This window comes from Talpa europaea (genome assembly GCF_964194135.1).
Source record: "Talpa europaea genome assembly, chromosome: 15".
NCBI lineage: Eukaryota > Metazoa > Chordata > Mammalia > Eulipotyphla > Talpidae > Talpa > Talpa europaea.
Genome location: NC_140083.1, coordinates 23429546 through 23444803, shown reverse-complemented (window position 1 = coordinate 23444803; position 15258 = coordinate 23429546). Strand labels below are relative to the sequence as shown.

At 33.5% G+C, this 15258-nt stretch overlaps 1 protein-coding gene across 1 annotated transcript; it reads right to left on the bottom strand.

Annotated features, from left to right (window-relative positions):
- Positions 1-1452: 1452 nt before the first annotated feature.
- On the bottom strand, positions 1453-9856 carry MGAT4C (MGAT4 family member C; the record flags this gene model as incomplete). The annotated part of the gene is made up of 3 exons (XM_084254523.1): positions 1453-2594; positions 5844-5991; positions 9710-9856. The coding sequence occupies 3 exons, from the start codon at positions 9854-9856 to the stop codon at positions 1453-1455; spliced, it is 1437 nt and encodes a 478-aa protein (XP_084110649.1).
- Between the last annotated feature and the right edge of the window lie 5402 nt (positions 9857-15258).

The window sequence follows — 15258 nt, the reverse complement described above, 5'->3', positions numbered from 1 at the left end:
GCCAGGGAGATAGCCACATGGTGCAGCAGACCTTTCCTGTCTCGCCCGCTGCTCCCCTCAGCAGTGTATTTTGTCAGTCTGCCTTTTCTGTTCCCCGCTCTGTCTCTGGTGAATCCTCTCACACACACCTCCCCCCCGCCCCCCACACACTTCTGGCCTGTACCCCAGCGCTTGTATGCATAAATAACTAAATCTTTAAAAAATTCTTAAAATAAAATTAGGCATTTACTCTCTAGTTGGGTACATATATCACCAGAGCATTACTCAGGACACATGAGGATTATTCCACAGAACAATAGCATGACTTGTGAAAGAATTATACTCGCTATTTCAGATAGCATAACTTAATATCTGAGACTCATATAGTAATAGAGAACAGAAAACATAAATTATGTGAGGGAAAGAACATTGTCCTGATAGCAGAACACATGATCTCTCATTTTGGCTTTGCTCTGAACCTTCTCTGAGTGTAAAAATGTCAACTAGTTTTTATGTTTTTTAATGTTTCTCCTTTATGAGATGTCCAATTGAACTCCAAAAAAGTATATGCTAAATCACAATGATTTCAATCACATGAATTTTAATACAAAACATATAAAATCAATTTCAAAATTCTTCTGCATATACTGAAAATGTAAGAATGTACTAACTACAAGCCCTCTCTAATTTTTTTTTCTGTTAAATGCAGTTACCCAATGTAACCTGAAAATATTGAGCATAACTACTTTTTTGCAAAAGGGAAACTAGAAAAAGACTGCTTCCCACAGAAAATTTATTAACAATAGGTGCTCAATTAAATTTTTTTTATACAATGAACAATGTCCCCTTTAATATAAATAATCAGGGGAGAGATACTTTTTAAGTCTTTTTTTTTTCTTTCCATCATCCACCTACACACACAATCCTTTTGAAAAGACATCACTTCTATGAGGAGGTATTCATTGTAGAGGAACAGAAGTCTATAGAAACCTAGGTTAACAAGATAAAAAAAAAACAAATTATCATTCTAACTAACTGCATATTCACATAGATACTTACTAAAAGCTATCTGATGATAACTTAAATGAGCAATTCTTGAGGAGGTGTGTACAGTTGGTAGTTATTATTCAAGACTCACCATCCAATAAACTAAATGTTCTCATTTTAAATCTCCATGTCACAGTTTTGACATTCAATTGAAAATTTGAAACTAATATGATAACATTAAAAATATAAATAACAGTAGCAATAACTATGGACTGATATTAAACTTCAGATGTAAAAATACAAATGTGTATCAGTGTAAAATTAAGTTGACCATGTTTAACTCAAAACTGCCGAGATTACTGATGTTTCTTTTAAAGTATCCCATCTATTGCTTTCCCTCCAAAGGGCAAAGGTAGCAAACAGGAAGGTAGCAAGAAAGGAAACAGGAAGACCTGCTTCAGTTACTGATTGTATGGATTTAATTAGCTAAGAAGTCCAAATGCTAATACTCCTAATGATCAGCCACTCTTTTTGTGTTTTTGTAACATATATCCTTATACAATGGATATCAAATGGAACTTTCTGATTTACATCTGACATTTCAAAGTTTCCATTTTTGAATTCCCCTAGTCTTAAGTAAGTAAGACATTGTCTACTTTGTTTGAAAGGTACAACATTTTCCCCAACATCTAGGGCTCCATGATGTAAAATGTCATTTTGCCGATCTTCTGTTCCAGTATTCACTTTAATTTTTTTAATTATAACTGGATTTTCAAATATAATCACAAAGACATCTCCTGTTAATGGTGGTTTTCCCCAAAAGTACTCATCAACACTACTATAAGCCTTGCTTGCTTCATAATTTTCAAAAACATTGATGTTGGTATATAGACTTGCAGGAGGGTTATCAGGAATGTCAAATGACTCATCTTCAAAATCATCATCCTTCAGCTTATTCTCAGTCCCTTTGTATGATGAATAATAGCCCATGTGTTGAAAGAGAGATGGTTTAAAACGAATCACATTTTTCTGAGCCAACAAGCCCCGGAAATGAGTCAATAGCCAATCACAAGGCATTTCTTGATAAAACATTAATAAAAAATGTGCCAAACGTGGGAGATCATGAGAATGATAAAGTTTTCCAATGTATCCAAGCTTGGAGAACTCAAGAGTGACCCAGTAAGTTCCTTCTAGGGAGGTAATGACTTTTTTGATGGCAGTTAAGAAATTTTTTGAACATCGAACATCATCTTCAAGCATTACATAATAGTCCGAAGTATTGGCACAAAAATTAAGCAGAAAAGCATAATCTACATTTTGCTTGGATCGAAATCTCACTCTATCTTCTGGATCATTGTAATTTCTTTTAAGGCCATCCAGAATTGGGTAATATTCCTCGGGAGCATGTATGACCATTAATCTTCCTGCAATAATATGGTGGGCAAATTTTTGTGTAATATCCTGGACCATGACCTCACGCCAGGATGAATTAAACTCTGCAAGATGAACCACCACTGAAATTTCCTTCAGCTCTTCGTAGCTGGATTGCTCAAAAATTGACTTGATTGTCTCAAGTAAATAGTTTCCTTTTTTTCTTTTCACAGATGAAAGTCCAATTGTAAGAAACCCTGAGCAAAAGAATTCAAAAGGAAGACAAATTAAATGTGAATAGGTTTTGAATAACACTGAAAAAGGAAAAAAAAGCTATTTTTACTTAGGCCTGCTACTATATTAGATGAACCTAGTGAATGTTGATGAATAGAACATTTTGTGATTAAATTTTTATGCTAAAGATATAAAGTTTATAGGACCTTGTACATAATTTATATTTTCTATGGAAAATACATTGCATCTTAAGCACAATGATGCATGAATCTTATAGCTGTTAACATGTTTATTAAATAAAATATTTAGTGTCATGCAGTTTAATATTCTCATATATGCCCATTAGAAAATAGCCATACTACAAATATTTAGATAATAGCCATACAACAAATATTAAAAACAAAACCTGCAAAAGGAAAAGGATATTCACAGTAGAGGATGACAAACTAGTCTCAGATGATGAAAAGAAAATTAGGGTAACTCATTCTTTTAAACAAATTAGAATTTTTTATAGAAAACATGTTTTCATTTCTCTTTGATCACTTTCTTTATCTTATACAAAAATAAATAACAATTGGACTTCATAGTTATATTTTGAAATTTACCTCGAAAGTTAGAATGCAAAAATATAAGTTTTTTTAAAAACTGTAATTGTTGAAATACATGATACATTGTTGCAAGACATGAATATTATGGTTTTATTTACCTTAAATCACATTTTATAATAATTATGTTGGGAGAAATTTTTAGTCATGTTCTTAAATATGCAATTAGAAATTGGATATTTTCAGGGAATAAAATAAAACCCTGTGAAATGACAGTTCGCCTGTGAAAAGTGTTAGATGAGATATCTTTCTATTGAAATATTTTCACTTTTTAAAGCTCTCATTCTTACTGAGACCCAACTGAATGGAATTTCAGAAATACCATTTGGAAAATAGAAAAGATCACTGTAGTAATACAGACACCCACTTGATGTGATTTATATGATATTGAAAAAGCCCAGACCAAGAAACATCTTTAGATTTTTTGAGTGGTATTTATGCAATTCATTTAAATACCTAGGCTTACAACCTTGGCTTCTACTGACAAGTATGCTATCTGATTGCAACAGACTGAAGTCAGCAGCTTCCACATATATTATATAAAAGCCAATACTTATAGAACACATATTAAATAAAAGGAGTAGTCTATGCATTTTACCGTGTTCATTACAGTTTTGGGGGGAAAGGTTTATTCTCTGTCATCCCTACAATATAGGTGAGGAAACCAAATAACAGTGAGGTGAAGCAACTCTGGCAAAGCGTAACACATTGTATGGTGCTGAGATTCCAACCTCCTTGTTCTTATTTTCTGTTTTCTGTGCTACATTGGCTCTTCAGTATAAAAGCAGATGACATACTGTACCATTACATTTTTGTAAACTTGGATTGGAAAAGGGGAGTTAGTAATGTTTGCACAATTATAATGGTTGGAGAAGAAACAGTAGCAGTCTCATACAAATGGAAGAAAGCTTAAGAGAAGTAGACATTTGAAAGGGTTAAAAATGAAAATGAAAGATCTAAAAAACGCAATATGGAAATGACAATTTCATCAAACTGGTGATCACAAACTCACTTGCATAAACATTTTTTTTAAGATTTATTTATTTATGCATACAAGAACCAGAGTACAGGCCAGAGGTGCGGGGGATGAGAGGATTCTCCAGAGACAGGGTGGGGAAAGAACAGGCAGATTGAAATACACTGCTGAGGGGAGCAGCAGACTAGACAGGAGAGGTCTGCGCCATGTGGGCAGCACCCTGGCTGGGGATCGAACTCGTGCTGTGGACAGGTTCATAGGTTGTGTCTCAACCCCCTATGGCACCAGCGTGGCCCCATAAACACTTTTAAACAGAAGTTCACTGTATTTCATTGATTCTAAGAATCACTTTTTTCCCCACAGAAATATTTTAAAATCAGGTTTGCATGTTACATTTGATGGTATCTAGCCATTAAAATTGGTGTATTTTCTTATTGGCACATCATGATACTGTCAATAGTCCAGTGTCTCAAAATCCATGAAATAGTTTGTTACATCTTGAATTTAGACTGCCTGCAGAGAATCCAATATCTTCCTCCAAAAATACATGCTTCCCTGGAACCTCAGAATGTGACCTTAAGTGGAATAGGGTCTTGGCAGATAGTATTAGTTAAGGATCTCAAAATGAAATCATATTGGATTTAGAGTGGGTGTTAGAGTTAATGACTGGGGTCCTTATAAAAAGAGTAGAAAACAGGGAAACAGAGGAAGAAAAGCCTGAGAGGATGGAAGCAGAAATTGTAATTATGTTGTTATAAACCAAGAAATGAAAAAGAGCTACCAGGAGATGGAAGTGGTGAGGAAAGATTCTTCTCTCAAACTTTGAGAGGGTGATGCTGCCAGCAACTTGATTTCAGACTCTGGTCAAAGAAATGTGAGAGAACAAATTTCGGTTGCTTCAAACCACCTAGTTTGTGGTCAATTGTTATGGAAACTAATAAATTGATTTTCACTACTTCATATCTACTGGCAAGTCATAAAACCAAAGCATGAGTTTGAAAATAATTAATAAATGTGTTAATCATTAATAGGGGCATAATGATTCTATTTATTTATATATTTATTTTTTATTGGGTCAAAATTTTAATTTTGGAATTATTTTATATTTACCTATTTACTTACTTTCCAAAGCTACTAAAATTTTAGATTTACAATTTCACACACCTCAATATAAACATATCTCACCACACCCAATTCCTACTATCAAGTTCACACTTTTTACACCTTCCTTCCACTCCACTTTCCTTTTCCATCTGATAACCACCAGATTTTTAGTTATTTTTGCTGTATTTTATTAGTTCATTTGCTTTCTTTATTATATTACACATATCAAAGATACTATCCAGTAATTATTTTTTACTTTCTGTGTTAACATAATCATGGAAATAGTTATGTTTCATAGATGATTTTTAAAAATATACTGTCTTTTTTTAGTCCCTCTGTATGATTCTACAACAAACTATTGTAAGTTCATGTTATACTTAGCCATTTTATTTATTTTTTTTTCTTACTAATGGAATTGAACCAGGGATTAGTCACAAAAGTAAAGAAACATTGAAATATTTACCAAAGACTATACTATATTAACAAAGCACTTAAACTTTTATTACTATACAAATGAAATAAGTTATTCTTTAAAACCAAAATTTTTTTTTAATGTATTCTTGCTTTAAAAGTTTAAGAATACTTACGTTTTCTTTGTAAAGGTGTGGCAGCTAGGTAGCGATAAGTAACATTTATGGCTCCTGAAAAATTAGATAAATCTTTGAAAGTGTGCACGTAACGTTCTGAATTCAGTTGATGTGTAGATGTTTCCCTTATAAGTTGTTTATCTCCTTCCTAAGTGCCAAGGAGGCAGAAAAATATGTATTAAATAAAGTTTTTCCTTACACAATAATATATGGTGTCATAGAAGTCTCAATTACCTGTACTTCAACCTATAAAAATCATTAACATTTTAAAATAAATTTAGGATTGCCAAAAGTAGACGGGGAACTCAGTTGCACATTGACTACATTTAATGTAACGGTGACCATAGGATCTAAAAGAAAAAGCTATAAAAATCACAATACTGAATTAATTTCATCACTCTGTTCTTGTGTGATGTTACATTTTAAAGAAAGTACAGGATATTGCATATCTTTTTTTTAATTTTTTTTTTATTTTATAGAGGCATGTTTATTTATATTTATTTATTTGTTTGTTTGTTTTGTTTATACAAGCACTGGGTACAGTCAGAAGCACGGGAGGGTGAGAGAATTCACCAGAGCCAGAGCGGGGAGCAGAGCAGGCAGACTGATGAAGTACACTGCTGAGGGGAGCAGCAGGCGGCAGGAGAGGTCTGCGCACCATGTGGGACCCTCCTCCGGTGGCCGGGGAGCAGCCGGGGATCGAACCGGCGCCGCAGAGGCTGCGGGCAGGTTCGCAACCCAGCGCTCAACCGCTGCGCCACTGGGGAGGCCCGAGCATATCTTTTTGATAATTCTAACATGGACACATAAAATTTCAATTTTTTTTTCAGTGATAAGACAGAGTATATTCATTCTGATTGAAGGATGTAACAGAATATAAAATGAAACAAAACTTATATGAAAGCACTTTATTAAATTCTCAAGAACAAGCTTCTACACACTTTTCAGCATAAATAAATAATGTAATTTTTACTGGATTCTGTCTTATTGGCTGCTTTCCAGAGGTATCTACCTGAACAGTGAGGTTTTCCCTGGATACCTTCTTCCTGTAGCTACTATACAACAGTGAATTTTCTCAATAATAAAACAAAGCTTTATGACAATCATTTTCTGGATCAGAATGCAATTCAATGGACTAGCTACAAACTAAATATATACTCTTGTGGCTACTTTGAAGATGATCACATTTGAGGAGCTAAGTTGATTGGGCATGTAGCATCTGTTCTACTTAAGTTTGCCTTGTAATAGTATTTGTCTCTTACACTGAACCTACTTCTGTTCTCACTGAAAGATACATATATCCTTAATATGTATGTAATAGTCTTAACTGTTATATGCTCAGGATTTCAGGTCACAATCGATTTTTTTTTTTCAGCAAAAAGAGTAGATTAGAATGTACTAAGTAATTCCAGAGACCTTACTACTTGTAATTTTTTATCTGATTTCTCTGAATTATAACTATTATTTCTCCCTGAAATAAAAGAAATGGAAAAAGAGGAACCTACTAATTTCTCAATAATGTCTATACTGAGAAAATTGCACACATTGTGCCAATCTGCAGCAAAGAAAGAAAATCAAGCCAGATAATTTTATGAAAAGTGAAAATAAGAGGTTAAAAACATTAAAAAGAAGCAAATAAGCTGTATTATATCCTACAAGGGGGGCAGTTTTACATGATATGAAACATTTTTAGAAGACAATTTTAAATTTAATTCTACATTAATGGTTTAAAAATTTTAAAATCATCATACATATTAGTCCTTGGGATAAATTTACCTCAAAAATGCAATTTAGGTAGAATACATCATCTAGTAAATAGTGAAAAATTAAACTAATAAAATACTGTCATTGAATTTACAAAAATGGGAGTGGCTATAGTTGACAATCATTTTAAGTCACTTTTTCCAAGTTAATGTATGTATTTAAAAATAATTCAATTTTACATACTTCTGTACACCTGTGTCAAATTGCAAATTTAACTAAATATATGCCTAGTATATTCAGAGAAAATTACATTGAGAAATTACTCTTTAGCAAATGTAAACTTCATTTATATCTTTTACATTTGATGGCTAGGACTGATGTTCTAGATAGGAACATATAAAATTTCACAAAACAGAGTAATGGTATTTGATCTTTTATGGATATATACTCTATTACTTCCTACACATTTTACAGTGAATTTGATGAGGCTCTATTTCAAGACTGTTTGCTGCATACAATGCTCTTTTCTGTTTAATATGACAATGTTGAAACTGCACTTTAAAGTGTCTCATAAATGCAGAAAGTCATTGAACAACAAGCATCCTGACAATGCTATGTGTTTGATTTAGAAGATGTGATTTATTTCTACTGGTAAACACAGATGTGAGAAATAAATTTTTGTTACAAAATTAAATCATTAATCAAGAACCTTCTAGTTAATTTATGATCTCTAACTCTATAAAGAAAAGAATAGCTGAATCACATGAGACTTATTCTGTTGTCCTTACATATCATAAACTTAAAAGTTGGATTCTTGAAAATCCAAAATGCATATCATTAAGTTTCTTCAGTTGGCTATGTTTATGTAAAACATGCTTGGTAAAATTCTATTAATCTATGGTGATTTTAGTCATTGTGGATTGACAGTAGATGGAAGAATAAAAGGGTCACAAGATCAAAACCTATAATTGATGTACAAAGCCAAAGCAGAGTCAAGATCTAGGAATCTGAAAGAATTTCACCATAAAAGATCAATGTTAATGGTAAGCAAGGTGTTTGACAGATCTCTAAAAGGATTTGTATCAACTAAGATTATATAGCTGGTCCACAGGATATATAGTAGCATCTGGCAAATACTAGGTAGCTAATAAATCATGTTCAATTAATAAAATAAAATATTGTATGGGGAAACATTATTTGTGGTGATTGTCAAATTTCTTTTTTGCTAAGACAATAATTAAAACTAAGACAATAATTTAAGCATTTTGCATGATGGAAAATACTTCTTAGTCCTCTGTGAATCAAAAGGTTTTGATTTTTGGAAATATGTGAATAGGAATAATCACATAAAGGTTAGGATTTTTCAGCTACTTTAGTTCAATTCAGATAGAAAAAATAATATCCATTCATTCTTATCATACATGAAATGATGTGATAATTATAATGACAATAAATAATAGCAACAAATTAATTTCTCATGATTTTCCAGATTGTCCTAATAGTTCCATAATTCCCTTAAAAATCATTCATATATCATTATTTAGTAATTTTAATATTATTTCTAACTACTGAATAGTTTCCACATTAATAACAGCTTTAGTTTTTGAACGTCTAAATTACTTTTCAGTGACTATAAATATGTATCCTGGTTGTGATTTAGGATTATTCAAAACCAAATGGGGTGCACACATTATAATAAAATATCACATCTTAACAAATAGCACGATCAGCATCACTAATTAGACAATGGGATTGTAAAAATTTTTATTACATAGAAACATAGAAAAAGTAAAAAGAAATACCTTTAAGTTTATTTTATTACATATATTTAAAATTAAAGCTCAAAAATGTTTTTGCATAATATTAATTCAACAGTCATAGCTCTTTGAAATTATATACACACATTTAAACCAGAATATATATATATAGCATTAAAGAAAAAAATTGTAACACAAATTAAAACACTTCTGATATTAGTGATATATAACTGATACAAAAATTAGATACAAATTATACAAGTTATAACTTTGCTCAAACTAATGGATGCTATTCAACATCCTCAATTTTAATTATATTACAATTAGGTTGCAACTAAACAATCTAAGCCTAGTTTTATTTAAAGCCCTATTTAAAACACAAAATAAACAACCTCAATTACTTACCAGAACATAGCTATCTTCAATGTACAAGTTCATAAATAGAAGGAAAATGACAAGAACTCCCAAGAATGATACTGTAGAACGTTTTCGCAGGCATCTCATTTTATCCAGTATTTCAAAGATATGTTTTACTTGATAAAATTTAAACATTCTCTCCTGTAGATAAGAGGCACAGAATTACTAATAACTAATTTTAGATTCAAAACTTTCTTTATCATATATATATCAAAAGGCAGACCTTTCAAAATCTCACTCTTCAATTGTTTGAATTAAAATTCAGTTTCCAATTTCACACATAAAGTTGACAGATTATATTGTTAATATATTAACATAAGATCAGTGTGGTGGTTCATACTGATGTAGAGTAAATGAAAATGAAAAGCAAGTCTTGTTAGTATTTCTGAGCATATGGGTATCAGCAACAAGAGTAGAAGAAAAAAACTCTGGAAAAAATAGTTCTTTAATGAGAAACAAAAAGAAAAGCAAATGTTAAGGCATTATTATAGTTATAGCATTAAAGTTTAGGTTATGAATCATATTAAATTAATTTCCATTATTGTGTGAGGAAGAGATTAAGTTATCTTATAGATTTATCCATTTGGTCAACATTACTGATAGACTGGTGCTTTATTGAAAATCAACTGGATGTAAATATATGCTTGCATATTTATTATATATATGTAACCTCTCTTTCATACATTAATCTATTTGTTGATCTTAATGCTAATACCACACTATCTGTATTTCTGTGACATTAACATCTATTTATGGTAAATCATTTTTTTTTAAGTTGAGGAAACATTGGTTATGGTAAGTCTTGAAATGAGATCATGTGAATATGCTAACTTAACCCTTTTTTTCAAGATTCTTTTGGCTATTTTAGGTCATCTGTATTTTAATATAAATTTTACAGTAACTATCAATTTCGACAGAGATAAATGGATCTTTACTATAAATCTGTTGGATCTGCAAATAAATTATCATTAATACATTATAATCAACACAATGTCAATTGAAACATAGCTATATAGTATGTAGAAATTTGTTGAATGCACAAATTATTTAGATCTACGAATATAGTCTTTTGAATGAACACTGATTGCACTTACTCATTTTTCAAGATCATCTTTAATTTCTGAGAAATGTTTTTATTTTATCGGCAATGTTGATGCCTTTCCTATTTTCTCTAAAATTCATTCCTAACAGGTTTCTTCTTGATGTTATTACAAAGAGTTTTTGGAAACTTCATTTTGAATAGTTTAATTCAAATCCATAGAGAAACAATGCATATGTAAATGCTGATACCTTTAATCATGTAATCTTATTAAGCTAAAGAGTCACTGCATCTGTAAGCAGTTTTAAAACTTTTTCCAATTTATAAGCTATTAATATTTGTTGATGCTGCAGCTGCCTTACTCCATGGACATGAGTTGTTGTCTATGGAAACACTAAATAGAAGGTGTTAAAGCAAACATCTGTGCCTTGTTCTGATGTTAAAGAGATGCATCTAATCTCTCCGAATTGTTCCCTTCTGTTCCTAGATGTTTGAGAATCTTTGTCATGAATGAGTGTTGAATTTCATCAAATATACTTTCTCCATCTATTGAGTTGATCATATGAAGTTTTTATCTTTATTCTTTTAATCTTTTGGTATGCTGATTATGGAATCTAAACCGAATATAATTATATATTATATTTTAAGTAATTCTACAATGAATTTTATACACTATCGGTTTTATTTGCTAACACTTCTGCATTTATAAGAACATGGCTCTGAAATTTTTCTTTCTTTTTTAATATCTTCGTCACCTTTTAATATCAGAGTGCTGATCTCAGAACAGCCTTCATTCTACAACTAATTTTGCCTCACTGCTCAGGCAATATCCTGAGTACTCTATCAGATGCTCAATATATTACAAAGTTTTTCCATTCTGGGTAATGGAAACATGAGTTATTACCATCTTTACATTCCAGGAATTGTTTCAACTGTGATTTTCCAGGGATTCTTTACCAACCCTAAAGAGTTTTCTCACACACATCACCTGATGAGTGTTCAGATGAAGACATGAGGATAACCCTTTGTACATCTCTGGAGTTTCTCTCTGTTCATCTGTCTCTGTCTGTCTCTTCTGCAATTGTGCCCTCCACCTACCTATGTAGCTTTTTCCTCTCTACATGTGAACTCTAGTCACCTGAAGTCCAAATAATTTCAATTCTATCAAAAACTAGTCTGGAAGTTATTGTTTCCCTTTTATCAGAGATCATTGTCAGAATTTGCTTGTTGTTCAATGTTTGAAAACTATCATTTTACATATTTAGTTAAAAATTTTAGGTTCTTGAAAAGGAATGGATAAATCTGCTTCCAATTTCTCTATCATGATCAGAAAATCTGGGTCATTTTAAAATTCTTTGTCCACATTTTCTATATTTTTTGAAAAAAATTGTTGCCTTATTGTTTTGCTTGTAAAGTTAGTGCTGAAACACCAAATGCAACTTGCTTTTCTTTCTATTATAAATGACTTAGCAAAGGTAAATGATTTGTCTGTGTTGCACAGATTTACTATTTTCTTTACCTATAAGATTGAATTAGAAATGTCTTGAAATTATCCACATGTGGTCACTGGCCAAGGTTACTGACTCAGGAATTATTGGGGAAACCAGAAAAAAAACCAGCTTTTGATCACTTGATATATTTAAATGTAGATCTAATATTTAAATAACAGTAGAGAATAGGTGGAAGAACAGTGTGCAAATGTCATTTACTCTGACAATGCAAAAATAAACCAAGTAATAATGAGAAAAGAGAGAGGAAGGTGTATATATAACAAGCTCATCTATATCTACACTGAGGGGTTAATAGATGAGCCATAGTCTTGATTTAAAGAAAACAAAACACACATAAGAATAAAAAATAAGGAAACGGACTGTGGAATAATTAGAGTTATTAGAGAAAACAAAATAACAAAAATTCCTAAATACCAACAGAAGTTATAGAAAAATATCAGTAAATAGGATTAACTAATTTTGATAGAACTATGATTTTCAAATTAGTGTGGGAGTATGCGAAGGCACATACATACATATGTAAACCCTAATGTAAACTGTATCAAAAATATTTAAAATAAAGTGTGAGTAGGTGTTCTGGTGAAAGTGTTAAAAAAAAAAAATACAAACTGGGAAAAGGCCTCTGCCTCAGTCATTACTCTACCCTTTAAAATACTCAGTTGCGTCTTAGATCATCTACAAATTAACTCCCTTAAAAGGCCTTAAGAAAACCTCCATCATTCCCTGCTCCATCATTTTTGTTGACAGATGAATCTTGGAGAAAGGAAACCAGACCACCCATTCCAATCTAACAGACTGGCTGAAATGGAAATTTGCAAACAATGGCTAAAGATAACAGAGGGAACTTGCTGAAACTCTGCTTTTTTCCTCAAGACATCCTTACAAAAACCCTATCAAAGCTCCAAGATGGTTTCTCTAGGTTGTGAGGCAGCCATCTCCCAGAATAGCTCTTATCTCTTGTGTTTGACTTCTGAATGGTTTGAGACTGAACTTGGATACTCAACACCAGGACTCAAATTTCCAACGTGTGTGGAGGGGGATTTCCCACATCACCAACAAGCAATTCGCTTGTGTTCTATGATTCAACTCAATTCAAAAACCATTTACAAAGACACAATGACAGACGACACAGGTTAGGGGTTTAGATCTACAAGATGCTTCCTGGGATAACCTTCTTACACTTCCATACCTTTCAGTCACAGTTACCAGCCTGGTTATTTATTACCGTGCTTTTCACTGACCAGCTGTAAACTGGAGATTTTAATTGCAATCTTAAGCTGCCAAATCTAAGTTCAGGTTGTTATCTGTATCTCTGATGGACTAGTTAAAAATGAGAGGTTCCCACACTCCCTCCTTTGGTTCCAATACTTTTCTAGAGTCACTCAAAGAACTAAGAGAAACATTTTACATAGGAGATAACTGAACTCTGTCCTTTTGCATTTTTTAGGAAGTTTCATTACAACCATTGTAACAGGGTGGTCCCCAGGAAAGAGGGAGGTTTCAGATTTCCTGCCCCACCCAAAAGTAGGGTGGAGCTGAGCAGGGAGAAGAAGCAGCTGCCTAGGAGGCTGAGGAAGAAAGGAAGCAGGATGGAGCCAGAAGGAGACCTAGAGGAGGCACATGGAGCCAAGAGACACGTGAAAAAAATACTTGCCTCTTTGTCTTGGACTAGGTGACACATGTGGATGAGAGACCTGTGGGGAGGTGATAATGGCAGCCTTTGCCTTGATTTTGATTTTGCTCTTTTCCTTCCGGACTTCTCTGGTTGTTTCTGATCCTTTTCTGTGGGTCTCCACTGGAAGATGCTTTAGACTTGTGACAGGCTCCGGGGCCTTGTTCTGGGCCAATCCTACTTGGGTGGACTTTTACCCACGAGGGGACGGTAACTTTGGGTGCTTGATATAGAAACTATAGTCTTTGCCTTTCCAGTATTGTTTCCTAATTGTATTAAAGTTCCTTCTGAGACAGGGCAAGCTAGGGTTATTAGGCAGTTTTAGGGATAGTGCAGGAGGGGACCTCTGAAAAATTTAGGGAGGCTTCAGAGATAAGGACAAGCAAGGGAAAGTAACCCATTCCATTAGGAAAAACAAACATGCCAGGACCAAGGACAACATTGTTAATGCTGGTCCTGGTTTCCTTCAGGTGGTAAAAGGAGGCGGAGATTGGAGAAATGGAGAGTGGTTTAATTTATGGTCACATTAGAAGGGCAGCTGTTTAACTTCAATGCAGGGATGTCCATCCAGAGGACTGGGCCATAAATTTAAAGATGCAACAAATGGGGAAAGAGAAAGCTGTTAGATAAGGAACGTGAAGATCCCCCTACTCAGTAGCAAATTAAGTGAGACAGCCGAGAACTAACCAATCACAAAGAGACTGGGGCAGCTTTAGAATAATGAGGGAAAAAGGTATATATTCCCTAAGACACGACTCCACTTTGGCTTCCTTGCCCCTCCCAGGCCTGGTTCCCTGGCCTGGGAGTCCCACTTTATTTCTGCTCTTTTCCTCCTCAATAAACTTTTTCTTTCTATAAACGAACCTGCCTCTTCTCGCTTGCTTGCCTGAGCGTCTGCGAAGTTCCTGCTGCGGCTTCGTGAGACACCAACCCTGGGGGGTCTAGTGGCTGGGACTCCCCTGCAGCCTGAGATCCGTTTCTGGCTGGGAGACTAGACCTGACAATTCCGGTATCACTTCCAATTAAAGTCTCATATGTTTTGTTGATGCAGCAGATGGCAGACTCTATTTAGAGCTTACAGGTTTGCGGGGTTTAGGGTGCCCCTCTTCCTGCCCTGTAACACCATGATTGACTAAATCATTGACAACTGATTTCACCTTCAAACCTGTCCACCTCGAGATGGGGGGGGGGTTGTTACTTAAAGTTTCAACTCTCTAAAATCACATGGTTGGTTATCCTGCCAACTGGTTCCAATGCTCTTTAAGATAAAACACACCATTATCTCTCTTGACACTTAAAAATTTCAAGAATTTGG